Source organism: Ornithorhynchus anatinus, chromosome 1, assembly GCF_004115215.2.
Source record: "Ornithorhynchus anatinus isolate Pmale09 chromosome 1, mOrnAna1.pri.v4, whole genome shotgun sequence".
In the NCBI taxonomy this organism is placed as follows: Eukaryota; Metazoa; Chordata; class Mammalia; order Monotremata; family Ornithorhynchidae; genus Ornithorhynchus; species Ornithorhynchus anatinus.
In genome coordinates this window covers 181,427,075-181,441,759 of record NC_041728.1, presented here as the reverse complement: position 1 = coordinate 181,441,759, position 14,685 = coordinate 181,427,075, and the positions used below count along the sequence as shown (strand labels likewise).

At 64.2% G+C, this 14,685-nt stretch overlaps 1 protein-coding gene across 1 annotated transcript; it reads left to right on the top strand.

The window, feature by feature from the left end:
- Window positions 1-130: 130 nt before the first annotated feature.
- On the top strand, window positions 131-11,356 carry IHH (Indian hedgehog signaling molecule; the record flags this gene model as incomplete). The annotated part of the gene is made up of 3 exons (XM_029064400.2): window positions 131-418; window positions 5,849-6,110; window positions 10,600-11,356. Coding segments are annotated over 3 exons (1,218 nt in total), but the record flags the coding sequence as incomplete, so codon positions are not given.
- Window positions 11,357-14,685: the final 3,329 nt, after the last annotated feature.

Here is a 14,685-nt window from a genome sequence, read left to right as displayed (position 1 = left end):
CCGGTGCGCGTCCGTCCCCGCCGAGGCCCGGGCCATGGGCGCCCCCCGGCCGGCCCCGGGCCCGGGGGGCTTGGGGGGCTCGGCGCCCCCGCCGCCCCCGCCGCCCCCGCCGCTGCCGCCGCCGCTGCTGCTGCTGCTGCTGCTGCTGCTGGGCTCGTCCGTCTGGCCGCCGGGGGTCGGGGGCTGCGGGCCGGGCCGGGTGGTGGGCGGCCGGCGGCGGCCCCCGCGCAAGCTGGTGCCCCTGGCCTACAAGCAGTTCAGCCCCAACGTGCCCGAGAAGACGCTGGGCGCCAGCGGCCGCTACGAGGGCAAGATCGCGCGGACCTCGGACCGCTTCAAGGAGCTCACCCCCAACTACAACCCCGACATCATCTTCAAGGACGAGGAGAACACCGGCGCCGACAGGCTCATGACCCAGGTCCTCCCGCGGCCCCCCGAGCCCCCGCTCCGCGCCCCGGGACTCGCCCGCACGCGCCCTCTGGGCGCCCCTTCTAGCGCGCCCCCAAACCCCTCCGAGCCCCCTCCTGCATGCGCTCGGCTCCCTCTGCTTGCCCCGATCTCCCTCCTGCGTGCCCTCGACCCCCTCCCGCATGCCCCGAGCCCCCTCCTGCATGCCCTCGGCCCCCTCTGCTCGCCCCGAGCCCCTTCCCGCATGCCCTCGGCCCCCTCTGCTCGCCCCGAGCCCCCTCCTGCATGCCCCTGACCCCCTCTGCTTGCCCCGATCCCCCTCTTGCGCGCCCCGAGCCCCCTCCAGCATGCGCTCGGCTCCCTCTGCTTGCCCCGATCTCCCTCCTGCGTGCCCTCGACCCCCTCCCGCATGCCCCGAGCCCCCTCCCGCATGCCCTCGGCTCCCTCTGCTTGCCCCGATCCCCCTCCTGTATGCGCTCGGCTCCCTCTGCTTGCCCCGATCTCCCTCCTGCATGCCCTCGACCCCCTCCCGCATGCCCCGATCTCCCTCCTGCATGCCCTCGACCCCCTCCCGCATGCCCCGAGCCCCCTCCCGCATGCCCTCGGCCCCCTCTGCTTGCCCCGATCCCCGTCCCGCATGCCCTCGACCCCCTCCCGCACGCCCTCGGCCCCCTCTGCTCGCCCCGAGCCCCTTCCCGCATGCCCTCGGCCCCCTCTGCTCGCCCCGAGCCCCCTCCTGCATGCCCCTGACCCCCTCTCCTTGCCCCGATCCCCCTCTTGCGCGCCCCGAGCCCCCTCCTGCATGCCCCTGACCCCCTCTCCTTGCCCCGATCCCCCTCTTGCGCGCCCCGATCCCCCTCTGCGCGCCCCGAGCCCCCTCCAGCATGCGCTCGGCTCCCTCTGCTTGCCCCGAGCCCCCTCCTGCATGCCCTCGACCTCCTCCCGCACGCCCTCGGCCCCCTCTGCTCGCCCCGAGCCCCCTCCCGCATGCCCCTGACCCCCTCTGCTTGCCCCGATCTCCGTCCCGCATGCCCTCGACCCCCTCCCGCATGCCCTCGGCTCCTTCTGCTTGCCCCGATCCCCCTCTTGCGCTCCCCGAGCCCCCTCCCGCATGCCCCTGACCCCCTCTGCTTGCCCCGAGCCCCCTCCCGCACGCCCCGAGCCCCCTCCCGCATGCCCTCGGCTCCCTCTGCTTGCCCCGATCCCCGTCCTGCACGCCCTCGGCTGTCTCTGCGCTCCCTCCGCCCCCTCTTTGCGCCCCGAGCCCCCTACGGCGCGCCCTCTACGCGCCGCCAGCCCCCTCTGCGCCCTCCGAGCCCCTTCTGCGCTCCCTCTACGCGCCCCGAACCCCCTTCTGCGCGCCCTCCGCGCCCCCTCCTCGCCCCGGCCCGCACAGGTGCAGACGCGCGGGGTCAATGGGTCGGGGGACGGGCCCAGCTCCCTCCGAGCCCCCTCCCCTGCCTCGGACCCTCCTCTCCGCCGCCCTCCCTGCTTGCGCCCCTCCCGAGCACTTTCAGGAGGCGCGGACCCCGAGGGGTCGGGGGGGGCGTCGATCCCGCGTTGGTCCCTCCCCGGGGTGGGGGGTCGGGGGTCCGCCGGGGTCCGGGGGCTCCACCGCGGCCGGTCCGGGGACGCCCCGCGCCCCCCGCTCTTTTATCTCCCCCAGCGCTTAGGACGGTGCCTGGCACGTCATGAGCGCCCAACAGATACCATCATCGTTAGTATTGTGATTATTATCGTTTGCCTCCCCCTCCCCCAGCCCCGGTCCGACCGGGAATCCGACCGGGCCGAAGGTTGCCTGGGGATGGGCGCTGAGGAATGCGCTTAGTACAGTGCTCTGCACGCGGTAAGCGCTTGATAAATAGGACTGACTGAATGAACGATTGCTGATAAGGACCGACCCCCCGGCGAGGGGGATGGTGAGGGAAGCCGGAAAGTCGGGGGGGCGACTGGAGTGGGTAGAGCCCGGGCTGGGGGGGGGGGGTCAGAAGGACCTGGGTTCTAATCCCGCCTCCGCCACTCGTCCGCTGGGAGGCTCTTGGGCAAGTCACTTCACTTCCCTGGGCCTCGGTCTCCCCATCTGGAAAATGGGGATGGAGGCTGTGAGCCCCCCACGAGGGACGGGGACTGGGCGTGTGTCCAGCCCAGCGCCTAGTACAGTGCCAGGGGCGTAGTAAGCGTTTACCAAATAGCACAGTGATGATGACCTGGAAGGGGTGACGGCCCCATCCCCGCCGGACTCGAGCTTTCGTCGTCCTCGGGGCCGAGGGTTGCCTCTCTGGACTTTCGGCCAGCGGAAGAGTGTTTGGCACATAGTAAGCGCTTAACAGAGACCATCTTTATGATTATTATCAGAGTCCCCCCTCTTCCCGGAGGTTGGCACCCACCGCCCTTCCCGTCCCCCACCCTGTCGGGGGTCAAAGGCTGCCCCTTTCCCCTGTCTTAGCGCCCCGGGCCCGGGAGTCGGAAGATCCTGGGTTCTAATCCCGCCTCCGCCGCCCGTCTGCTGGGTGACCTTGGGCGAGCCCCTCCGCTTCTCTGGGCCTCCGTTTTCTCATCTCTAAAACGGGGATGGAGAGCGGGAGCCCCACATGGGACCCGGGGCTGTGTCCAACTCCATTCGCCCCTACCCACCCCAGCGCTCGGGAGAGCGCCTGGCACAGAGTGGGCGCCTCACCCATAGAGAAGCAGCGTGGCTCAGTGGAAAGAGCCCGGGCTCGGGAGTCAGAGGTCATGAGTTCGAATCCCAGCTCTGCCACTCGTCAGCTGGGTGACTGTGGGCGAGTCACTTCACTTCTCTGGGCCTCAGCTCCCTCGTCTGTAAAATGGGGATTGACGGTGAGCCTCACGGGGGACAACCTGATGACCCTGTATCTACTCCAGCGCTTAGAACAGTGCTCGGCACATAGTAAGCGCTTAACAAATACCAACATTATTATACCATGGCCCCCTCCTCTCGCCACCTGAAGGCCCCCCCTTCCCCTCCCGAGCCCGACCCGGCGCATCGACCCGTTGTGGCCGTCCCCTCGGCCCCCCTGCCCTCCCGCGGAGGGGGCATCTGGAGGGGGGTGACCGCTTCCCCGGAGTCCTCGCCCCTCGGGGGAAGGGCTGAGGGCGGTGGGCGTCGGGGGCGCAGTTTGCTTTGGTTGCCCGGGCCTCGCACCTGCCGCGGCCTCCCGGCCTCCCCCCTCCGGCGGCTCCTCGGCCGGCCTCCATCCTCCTCCCCACCGCTTGTCCTCGGGCCGGCCTCCCCCCTCCGGCCGGTCCTCGGGCCGGCCTCCCCCTGGCTGGTCTTTGAACCGGCCTCCCGACCTCCACCCGGCTCGTCCTCGGGCTGGCCTCCGGCTGGCCCTCGGGCCGGCCTCCATCCTCCCCCCTCCGGCGGGTCCTCGGGCCGGGCTCCGGGCCTCCCCTCTCCTCCCGGTCCCCTGGCCGGCCTCCATCCTCTTCCCTCCGGCCGGTCCTCGGGCCGGCCTCCATCGTCCCCCCTCCGGCCGGTCCTCGGGCCCCGGCCTCCATCGTCCCCCCTCCGGCCGGTCCTCTGGCCGTCCTCCGGCCTCCCTCGTCCCCCCTCCGGCCGGTCCTCGGGCCCCGGCCTCCCTCGTCCCCCCTCCGGCCGGTCCTCTGGCCGTCCTCCGGCCTCCATCCTCTTCCCTCCGGCCGGTCCTCGGGCCCCGGCCTCCGGCCTCCCTCGTCCCCCCTCCGGCCGGTCCTCGGGCCCCGGCCTCCATCGTCCCCCCTCCGGCCGGTCCTCGGCCTCCGGCCTCCGTCCTGCAGACTCCTGGCCGCGGGCCTGCGGCGACACCTGCCGGGCCCAAGCCGCCCTGCACCCGCCCGCCCTCCGCTTCTGCCCGCTCCTCCCTTCTATCTGCCCCCGCCCCACACTCTACCTGCCCCAAGTCCACCCCTCTACGTGCCCCTTCTCTTCTTCCTGCCCCCGACCCGGCCTCTACCTGCCCCCGGCCTCTACCTGCCCCTCGTCCTCTTCCTGCCCCTGGCCCAGCCTCTACGTGCTCCAGGTCCATCTCTCGACCCCCCCCCCCTCGTCCTCTTCCTGCCCCCGGCCCAGACTCTACCGGCCCCCTTTCTCTTCCTGCCCCCGACCCGGCCTCTACCCGCTTCCGCCCCTCTTCCAGCTCCCGGTCCTCTCCTCTACCCGTCCCCGGCCTCTGCTTGTCCCCGATCCGCTTCTATCCCCCAGCCTCTACCTGCCTCTGGCCTGGCCTCCGGCTGCACCCGGCCCGGCCTCCACCTGCACCCAGTCCTCCCTTCTACCTGCCCCCGCCCCGGCCTCTACCTGCGCCCAGTTCTACCTGCTATCTGCCCCCGGCCCAGATCCTACCTGCTCCGGGAACGCCCCTCGTCTCTTCCGGCGCCCGGTTCCTCCCCTCTACCTGCCCCCCGTCTGCTTCTGGCCCCCGGCCCGGCCTCTACTTGACCCCAGTCCTCCTCCAGCCCCTGGCCCGCCCCACGACCTGCCCCCGGCTTGGCCTCTACTTTCTTCCGGTCCACTTCCAGCCCTCGTCCCGGCCTCTACCTGCCCCCGGTCCTCTTCCGGCTACTGGTCCATCCCTTCCTGCTCCCGGCCCGGCCTCTACGTGACCCCAGCCCGGCCTCCACTTGCCCCCATTGCGCTTCCTGCCCCTGGCCTGGAGCCTACTTGCCCCCAGTCTGCCCCCGGTCCGCTTCCGGCCCCCACCCCGGCCCTCTACTCGCCCCCGGCCCCTCGGACGGCGGGAAGACGGCCGCAGCTCGGGAGTCGGGGGAGTCGTCGGCAAGGAGAGAAGGGGCTGGGGGCGAGAGGGCAGGGGCAGTCGGGCAGGGGCAAACCGAGTCCGTGAGATGAGAGAGGAGCCCTGCAGGAGAGATGAGCTTCCCCAAGAGCCCCGCTCCCCACCTCTCTCCAACTAGTCATTACGATGGTATCTGTTAAGCGCTTACTAGATACCAGGTCAGGATACCATGTGACCCCCCGTGGGGCTCACGGTCTTCATCCCCATTTTCCAGATGAGGTCACTGAGGCCCAGAGAAGTGAAGCGGCTGGCCCAAGGTCACACAGCAGACAAGCGGCGGAGCCGGGATTAGAACCCACGACCTCCGACTGCCAGGCCCGGGCTCTTGCCACCAAAGCCACGCTGCTTCTCCAACTCCCGTGGCCGGGTCCGCACCTCGGACCCGGCCGGAAGGGGAAGCGGAGACGGCGCCGGCGGCCTGTGCTTTCATTCAGCCTTATTTATGGAGCACCTACTGTGTGGGGGGCACCGGACTAGGCGCCCCGGGGAGGATAGTACGGCAATAAGCGGACGTGATCCCCCGGGGGCCGCGGGGTCGGCCGGGGGGCGGTCCGTCTGACCACGCCGGTGTCTGGGGGCGAGGAGGAGGGCGGGAGGGAAGGAGGGGGATGCCCGACGACCCCTAACGCCACCGCCTCGGCCCACAGCGCTGTAAGGACCGCTTGAACTCGCTGGCCATCTCGGTGATGAACCAGTGGCCCGGGGTGAAGCTGCGGGTGACGGAGGGCTGGGACGAGGACGGCCACCACTCGGAGGAGTCGCTGCACTACGAGGGCCGCGCCGTGGACATCACCACCTCCGACCGCGACCGCAACAAGTACGGGCTGCTGGCCCGGCTGGCCGTGGAGGCCGGCTTCGACTGGGTCTACTACGAGTCCAAGGCGCACGTGCACTGCTCCGTCAAGTCAGGTGAGCACGAGCACCGGGGGCCGGATCCGGGGGCGGGGGGCGGGTCGAAGACACGGGGGCCCGGTGGGGGGGGGACGGGGGGAGGCCGACCGGACGTCCCCCCCCCCGTCCCCCTTCGTGACCGTCTGTCCGTCCCTCCCTTACCCCGGTAGCGTGATGGCCCGGGGGCCTTCCTGGAAGGGGTGGCGCCCAGTGCCCCGCCCCCCGATCCCGGGCCCACGACCCGGAGCGGCCCGGCCAGCTTGGGCCCGGCACCCTGAGCGCAGCCGGCGGGAGCAGCAGGACGGAGAGCCGTGACGGACGGAGGGAGCCGGGGGTGGGGGGCCGCCCGCCGACCCCTCGGCCCCGAGGGGCGGGAGAGAGGAGGTGGCCGGGGACGGAGACCCGGAGACGAGAGGGGCGGGGTGCCACCCCCCTCCTCGGTTTGGGAAGGGGGCCGGTGAATCCCACGGGATGGGACAGGAAGGGGGCCCCCGGGCCCGGGAGCCCGTAGGAGTCGGCGTTCGGGACATTTCGATGGGGGGTTGGGAGAGGGGGTCCCCCGGCCCTTATCCGCGGCCCGGGCCCGAGAGCCGGGCCCCAGACGGCCGAGTTTGGAGTTAATAAAGTGAACTGTCCCGGATGGCCGCCTCGTCGATCGGAGCCGGAGGGGCCTCGGACCCAGCTCTGGAGAGCTCTCATTCACTCGGTGGTATTTACCGAGCGCTTACGGTGTGCACAGCACTGTATCGAGCGCTTGGGAGGGTACGATGCAGCGCCAGAGAGGCCCACGAACCACCCTGACCTCACGCCGACTGGGCCCAGTGGTCCCCAGCCCGGCCCCGGACAGGAAGTCCCTCACGGTGACCTCGCGCCTCGCCCCCAGCCCCGCACCCGGGCCCTGCCTCCGCCCAGCCCACCCGCTAACTCCGGCAAGACCCCCTACCCGTTGGCCTCGGGGACTTCGCCAAAGAAGATGTCCCATGTTGATCCCCAAAGTTTGCCCCCCCCCCCAACGGTCTCCCCCTCTGACCTCTCACAACCTCTCCACCGCTGACCCCGCTGGAGGACTGACCTCGGTGGAAAGAGCCCGGGCTGGGGAGTCCGAGGCCGTGGGTTCTCATCCCGGCTCCGCCACTTGTCAGCTGGGTGACCTTGGGCAAGCCGCTTCACTTCTCTGGGCCTCAGCTAGCTCAACTGTAAAATGGGGATGAAGACCGCGAGCCCCACGTGGGACCGCCCGATGACCTTGTATCTACAGAGGTCAGGGGTTCTAATCCCGGATCCGCCGCTTGCCACTTCTCCGGGCCTCAGTTCCCTCATCTGTAAAATGGGGATTAAAACTGTGCCTCAGTTCCCTCATCTGTAAAATGGGGATTATCCACGTGGGGCAACCTAATCACCTTGTATCTATCCCAGCGCTTCGAACGGTGCTCGGCACATAGTAAGCGCTTAACAAATACCACCATTATTATTATTATTATTATTACCCCAGTGCTTCCAAGAGTGCTCGGCACATAGTGAGCGCTTAACAGATACCGTGATAATAATAATTGACCCTCCCCACGACCTTAACCCCGTGTGCTGGCCCCGTAGGGACCCCAGTCCGTCCATTCCCCCCCCCCCGACACACACTTTCTTCCCCAGTGATCCCACCCACTGACCATGACCCCGTAAACGGACTCCCTTTCGCCCTCGGCTCCACGTACACTGACTCCACGAGCTTTCCAGTTAGCCGGCCTCCCCTGCGGGCTCCCCGGCCTCTCCGGCTCAAGGCTAGGGAAGGGCGAGGGTCTTGGGCAGGACCGTGGCAGGCAGAAGGGGGGCTCCCGTCCTCTCCAGATCTTGGCTCCAGAAGAGTGAGGGTCTCAGCGGGGGCTTTGCAGGTGGAGGGGCAGGGGACCGAAGGGTCGGATGTTTGGGAGAAAGGGGGCTCTGGGAGGAGAGAGCGAGGCTGAGTCTTCCCCTGAGCCCAAGGCGGGAGGGACGCGTGGAGAGAAAGGGTCGTCCCCCTCCCCGCTGAGCCTAAAGGAAGCGCCCCAGGACCGGGGCGGAGTAGGGCCGAGGCCGGGGGATCTGCGGGCGTAGGGTCGGGGTTCGGCGTCGGGCCGTGAGGGTCCCGCGGCCCCTGACTCCCCCTCCTCCCCCCCCCCGGTGCACCCCTTCGATAGGAAGCCGCGCGGCCCGGCGGAAAGACCTGGGCTTGGGAATCAGAGGTCGTGGGTTCTAATCCCGGCAACGCCGCTCGTCTGCTGGGTGGGCTTGGGCAAGTCGCTTCACCTGAGCCTCGGTTTCCACATCCGTCAAAACGGGGATCCAATCCGCCCCCTTCCCCTCTAGACGGTGAGCCCCGTGTGGGACGGGGACGGCGTCCGAGCCGGAAACTTTGTAGAACTTTGGAAACGGCGTGGCTTAGGGGAAGCAGCCTTACTCGGTGGATGGGGCCGGGCCCGGGAGTCAGAAGGACCTGGGTTCTCATCCCGGCTCCGCCAGCCGTCTGCTGGGTGACCCTGGGCAAGTCACTTCACTTTGCTGTGCCTCAATTCCCTCGTCTGGAAAATGGGGATTAAGAGGGTGAGCCCCAAGAGGGACAGGGACTGTGTCCAACCTGATGAACTTGCATCTACCCTAGTGCTTAGAACAGTGCTTGGCACAGAGTCAGCGCTCAACAAGCACTATTATCATTACTGTTATTACTACTAATAATAATTAGATACCCCAGTGCTTGGCACATAGCGCTCATTTATTCATTCATTCATTCATTCATTCACTCGTATTTATTGAGCGCTGACCATGTGCAGAGCACTGTACTAAGCGCTTTGATTAATATTAATTACAAGTCGTCGTCATTCATAATAATATTAATAGTAATCGGGGCATTGGCTAAGCACTTACGTGCCGGACACTGCGCAAATTATGAAATGATCATTTAATAATAGTTCTGGTATCGGTCAAGCTACGTGCCAGGCGCTGTTCTACGTGCTGGGGTAGATGATAATTATAATAATTACGGTCCTCGTTAAGTGCTTACGATGTGCCAAGCACTGTGGTAAGCACTGGGGTAGGTAGGGTAGGAATGGGGCTCACACTTCCCATCCCCATTTTTTACAGATGAGGGAACTGAGGCCCAGAGAAGCAAAGTGACTCCCCCGAAGTCACCCAGCAGGCAACCGGCAGCGCCGGGAGGAGAGTCGGGAACCTTCTGACTCCCAGGCCCGGGCTCCCTCCGCTAGGCCACGCTGCTCCGGCGCTCAGCGCAGCGCTTGGACATAGTCATCGTCGTCGTCGTCATTCATAATAATATTAATAGTAATCGGGGCATTCGCTGAGCGCATAGTAGGTGCCGGACACTGTGCTGAGCGCTGGGGTGGGTACAAGCAAATCGGGTGGGACACAGACTCAATCCCCAATTTCCCGATGAGGTCACCGAGGCCCAGGGAAGCCAAGTGACTTGCCCAGGGTCACCCATTCCTATTCAAAAGAATGGTATTTGTTAAGCGCTTACTATGTGCGAAGCACCGTTCTAAGCGCTGGGGGTGGGGGGAATACGAGGCGATCAGCTTGTCCCCGGTGGGGGTCACGGTCTTCATCCCCGTTGTCATAATAATAATGTTGGTATTTGTTAAGCGCTGACTGTGTGCAAAGCACCATTCTAAGCGCTGGGGGGGGGGGGATACAAGGTCATCAGTCTGTCCCTGGTGGAGCTCACGGTCTTCATCCCCATTGTCCTAATAATAATGTTGGATTTGTTAAGCGCTTTCTAAGGGCCGAGCGCCGTTCTAAGCGCTGGGGGAGATACGGGGTCGTCGGGTTGTCCCCCGGGAGGCTCCCGGTCTTCATCCCCATTGTGCAGATGAGGTCACTGAGGCCCAGAGAAGTGAAGCGACTTGCCCAAAGTCACGCAGCGGACAGGCGGCGGAGCCGAGATGAGAACCCACGACCTCCTGACTCCCCGGCCCGGGCTCCGGCCACTGAGCCGCGCTGCTTCTCTTCCCCTGTTGGAGAAGCAGCGTGGCCGAGGGGGTAGAGCCCGGGCCGGGGAGTCAGAAGGCCACAGGGTCTCATCCCGGCTCGTCCGCTGAGTGACCTTGGACAAGTCCCTTCACTCCTCCGGGCCTCAACTGCAAACCGGGGACGGAGCCCCGCCGGGGCCAGGGACGGCGTCCGACGCGACTCGTCCGCGTCGGCCCCGAGTCCCGAACGCGGCCGACGGTGGTCCTTGTGGTTGTGATTGTTGAGAAGCGGCGTGGCTCAGTGGCAAGGGCCCGGTCTTGGGAGTCAGAGGTCACGGGTTCAAATCCCAGCTCCGCCACTTGTCAGCTGGGCGACTTCGGGCGAGTCGCTTCACTCCTCTGTGCCTCAGTTGACCTCATCTGTAAAATGGGGATGAAGACTGGGAGCCCCACGGGGGACAACCTGATGACCTTGTATCCCCCCAGCGCTCAGAACGGTGCTCTACACGTAGTAAGCGCTTAACAAATGCCGACATTATTATCGGTTTTGTCATCAGAGCACTCGGCCGCGGCCAAGACGGGCGGCTGCTTCCCCGCGGGGGCGCGGGCGCGCCTGGAGAGCGGCGCGCTGGTGGAGCTGTCGTCGCTGCGGCCCGGCGACCGGGTGCTGGCCATGGGCGAGGACGGCCGGCCGACCTTCAGCGACGTCCTGCTCTTCCTCGACCGCCAGCCGGCCGCGGCCCGGGCCTTCCTCGTCATCGAGACCCGCGACCCGCCGCGGCGCCTGGCCCTGACGCCGGCCCACCTCCTCTTCGCCGCCGACAACCACACGGCGCCGGCGGGGCGCTTCCGCGCCACCTTCGCCAGCCTCGTGCGGCCCGGCCAGTACGTGCTGGTGGCCGGCGGGCCGGGCCTGCAGCCGGCCCGCGTGGCGGCCGTGGGCGCCCGCGCCGCCCGGGGGGCCTACGCCCCCCTGACGCGCCACGGCACCCTCGTCGTCGACGACGTGGTGGCCTCGTGCTTCGCCGCCGTGGCCGAGCAGGGCCTGGCGCAGCTGGCCTTCTGGCCCCTGCGCCTCTACCACAGCCTGGGCGGCGGGCGGACGGCCGACGCGGGGACGGCCGGCGTGCACTGGTACCCCAGGCTGCTCTACCGGCTGGGCCGCCTGCTGCTGGACGAGGACAGCTTCCACCCGCTGGGGGTGGCGGCCGACATGGCGGGCTGACGGCGTCCCCGGGCCTCGAGGGGCCCGTTGGCGGGAATTCCCTGCGAGGAGGCCTCCGGACTGAGGACGAGGGGAGGGGGCGGGCTCCAAGCGGGGGTCCCCCACCCCCCCGGGCCTCCCGGGACCCCCGACGCCGCCCCCGTCGGCGGCGGGAGCCCCCCGGCCCTCCGTCGCCGGTCGATGCTGCTACAATCCGCCGACGGCGGCGCCGATGGAGGCGGATTCCCGGGCCGCCCGCCTGCTGCTCGGGGCTGGGCCCCGCCTCCCCGCCTCCCTCCTGCCCACGTGAGCCCCGCGCCGACGCTTGCCGACGGGGGCGCGGAGAGCGAGACCCGCGGCGGGAAAACCGCGACGCCCGCCACGTGGGGCGGCCCCCTCCCCCGCCCAGGACTCTTATTTATTTGCGGGGGGCGGGAGGGGGAAGGGAGAGGGGGCCCCTCCTCCCTCGTCTCCTTTTTTCTTATTTGTTATTAAAAATTATTTAAGGTGGCGCAGACGCGGGGCGGGAGGGCGCTGGGTCGGGGTTAATAAATTGATTCACCCATCGGGACGAGGGCCGAGCGCTTTATTCGATCCTTTCGTTCGTGCGTTCGTTCAGTCGTGTTCATCGAGCGCTGGCTGGTGCAGAGCACCGGGCTAAGCGCGTCATTCCTTTCGTTCGTGCATTCGTTCGGTCGTATTCATCGAGCGTTGACTGGGCGCGGAGCACTGGGCTAAGCGCTTCATTCCTTTCGATCGTGCATTCGTTCGGTCGTGTTCATCGAGCGCTGACTGGGGCAGAGCACTGGGCTAAGCGCTTTCTTCCTTCCTTCGTTCATGCATTCGTTCGATCGCGTTCATCGAGCACTTACTGGGGGCAGAGCGCTGGCCTAAATGCTTTATTCCTTCCTTTCATCTGGGCATTCGTTCAGTCGTATTCATCGAGCACTTATTGGGTGCAGAGCACTGGGCTAAGCGCTTTCTTTCTTCCTTTCGTTCATGCATTCGTACGATCGCATTCATGGAGCGCTTTTACTGGGTGCAGAGCACTGGGCTAATTACCTTATTTCTTCCTTTTACTCGTGCATTCGCTCAATCGTATTGATTGTTTACTGTGTGCAGAGCACTGGGCTAAGTGCTCTATTCCTTCCTTTCAGTCATGCGTTTGTTCAATCGAATTTATTAAGCGCTTACTGTGCGCGGAGCACTGAGCTCAGTGCCTTATTCCTTCCTTTCGGTCATGCACTCGTTCAATCTTATTAACTGAGCGCTTACTGTGTGCAGAGCACTGGCTAATAAATGCGGTAAGCGCTTTATTCCTTCTTTTCAGTCATGCATTCGTTCAGTCTTTTAATTGAGTGCTTACTGCGTGCAGAACACTGGACTAAAAGCTTTGTTCCTTCCTTTCATTCCTGCATTTGTTCAGTCGTATTAATTGAGAGTTTAGCGTGTGCAGAGCGTTGGACTAAGCGCTTCACTCCTTCCTCTCCTTCGTGTGTTTGTTCAATTGTATTGAGCGCTTGCTGCGTGCAGAGCACTGGACTAAAAGCTTTGTTCCTTTCATTCATGCATTCATTCAACTGCATTAATTGGGTGCTTACCGCTTAGTACAGTGCTCTTCACATAGTAAGCACTCGATAAGTACTATTGAATGCAACGTGGCTCAGTGGAAAGAGCCCGGGCTCGGGAGTCAGAGGTCATGAGTTCGACTCCCGGCTCTGCCGCTTGTCAGCTGTGTGACCGTGGGCGAGTCACTTCACTTCTCTGGGCCTCAGTGACCTCATCTGGAAAATGGGGATTAACTGTGAGCCTCACGTGGGACAACCTGATGACCCTGTATCTACCCCAGCGCTTAGAACAGTGCTCTGCACATAGTAAGTGCTTAACAAATACCAACATTATTATTATTATTATGAATGGGTGCAGAGCACTGGGCTAAGCGATTTATAATAATAATAATAATCGTGGTACTTGTTAAGCGCTTTCTATGTGCCAGGCACTGTACTAAGCGCTGGGGAGGATACAAGCAAATTGGTTTGGATGCAGGCCCTGTCCCACTTGGGGCTCACAGGCTCCCCATTTTCAGATGAGGGAATCGAAGCATAGAGAAGTAAAGTGACTTGCCCAAGGGCACACAATAGACCAGTGGCAGAGCTGGGATTAGAACCCATGACCTTCTGACTCCCAGACGCGGGGTCTGTCCACTTCGCCATGGTACTTCTGCTTTATTCCTTCCTTTCAGTCATGCGTTGGTTCAGTCGGATCAATTGAGCACTCACTTTGTGCAGAGCAAGAAGCAGCGTGGCTCAGTGGAAAGAGCACGGGCTTTGGAGGCAGGGCTCATGAGTTCGAATCCCAGCTCTGCCACTTGTCGGCTGTGTGACTGTGGGCGAGTCACTTAACTTCTCTGTGCCTCAGTTCCCTCATCTGTAAAATGGGGATTAAGACCGTGAACCCCCCGTGGGACAACCTGATTCCCCTATGTCTACCCCAGCGCTTAGAACAGTGCTCGGCACATAGTAAGCGCTTAACAAATACCAACATTATTATTATTAAATCTTTGTTCCTTCCTTTTGTTCACGTCTCCGTTCAGTCGTATTAACTGAGCTCTTTCTCCGTGCAGAGCACTGGACTAAGCACTGGGGAGAGTGGAAGAGAACAATAAGCAGACCCATTTCCCGCCCGCGACAAACTTACATTCTAGAGGGGGAGACAGACTTAGATAGAAATAAATAAATTACGGAGCGGTGGGTTTAGTGGATAGAGCATCGGCCTGGGAGTCAAAAGGACCTGGGTTCTAATCCCGGCTCCGCCGCTTCTTTGCTGTGTGACCTCGGGCAAGTCGCTTCACTTCTCTGGGCCTCGGTTCCCTCATCTGTAAAATGGGAATTAAGACTGTGGGACAGGGACTGTGTTCAACCCACTTACCTCTATCCCAGCGCTCAGAACAGAGCTTGGCACACAGTAAGCGCTTAAACAATACCATTATTTTTGTTATTATTATACGGACATAAGCGTTGTGGGGCTGGGAGCGGGGATGAATGAAGGGAGCAAGTCAGGGCGACGCAGAAGGGAGTGGGAGAAGAGGAAAGGAGGGGCTCAATCAGGGAAGGCCTCCTGGAGGAGATGGGCCTGCCATAAGGCTTTGAATTCAATTCAAATTAAATTAAACCGTGATTATTGTAGGCAAAGGACTGTACTAAGCTCTTGGGAGAAGAAAATGTAACAGCAAATCGACACATTCCTGCCCACCACAAGCTCTCAGTCTGGGGGGGAGGCATACATTAATATAAATAGATTAATAAATTACAGAAATGTGCTGGGGAATGGGAGGGAGGATGAATGAAGGAGCAAGTAAGAGCGACACAGAAGGGAGTGGGAGAAGAGGAGAGGAGGGCTCAGTCAGGGAAGGTTTCTTGAAGGAGATGGGCCTGCGATG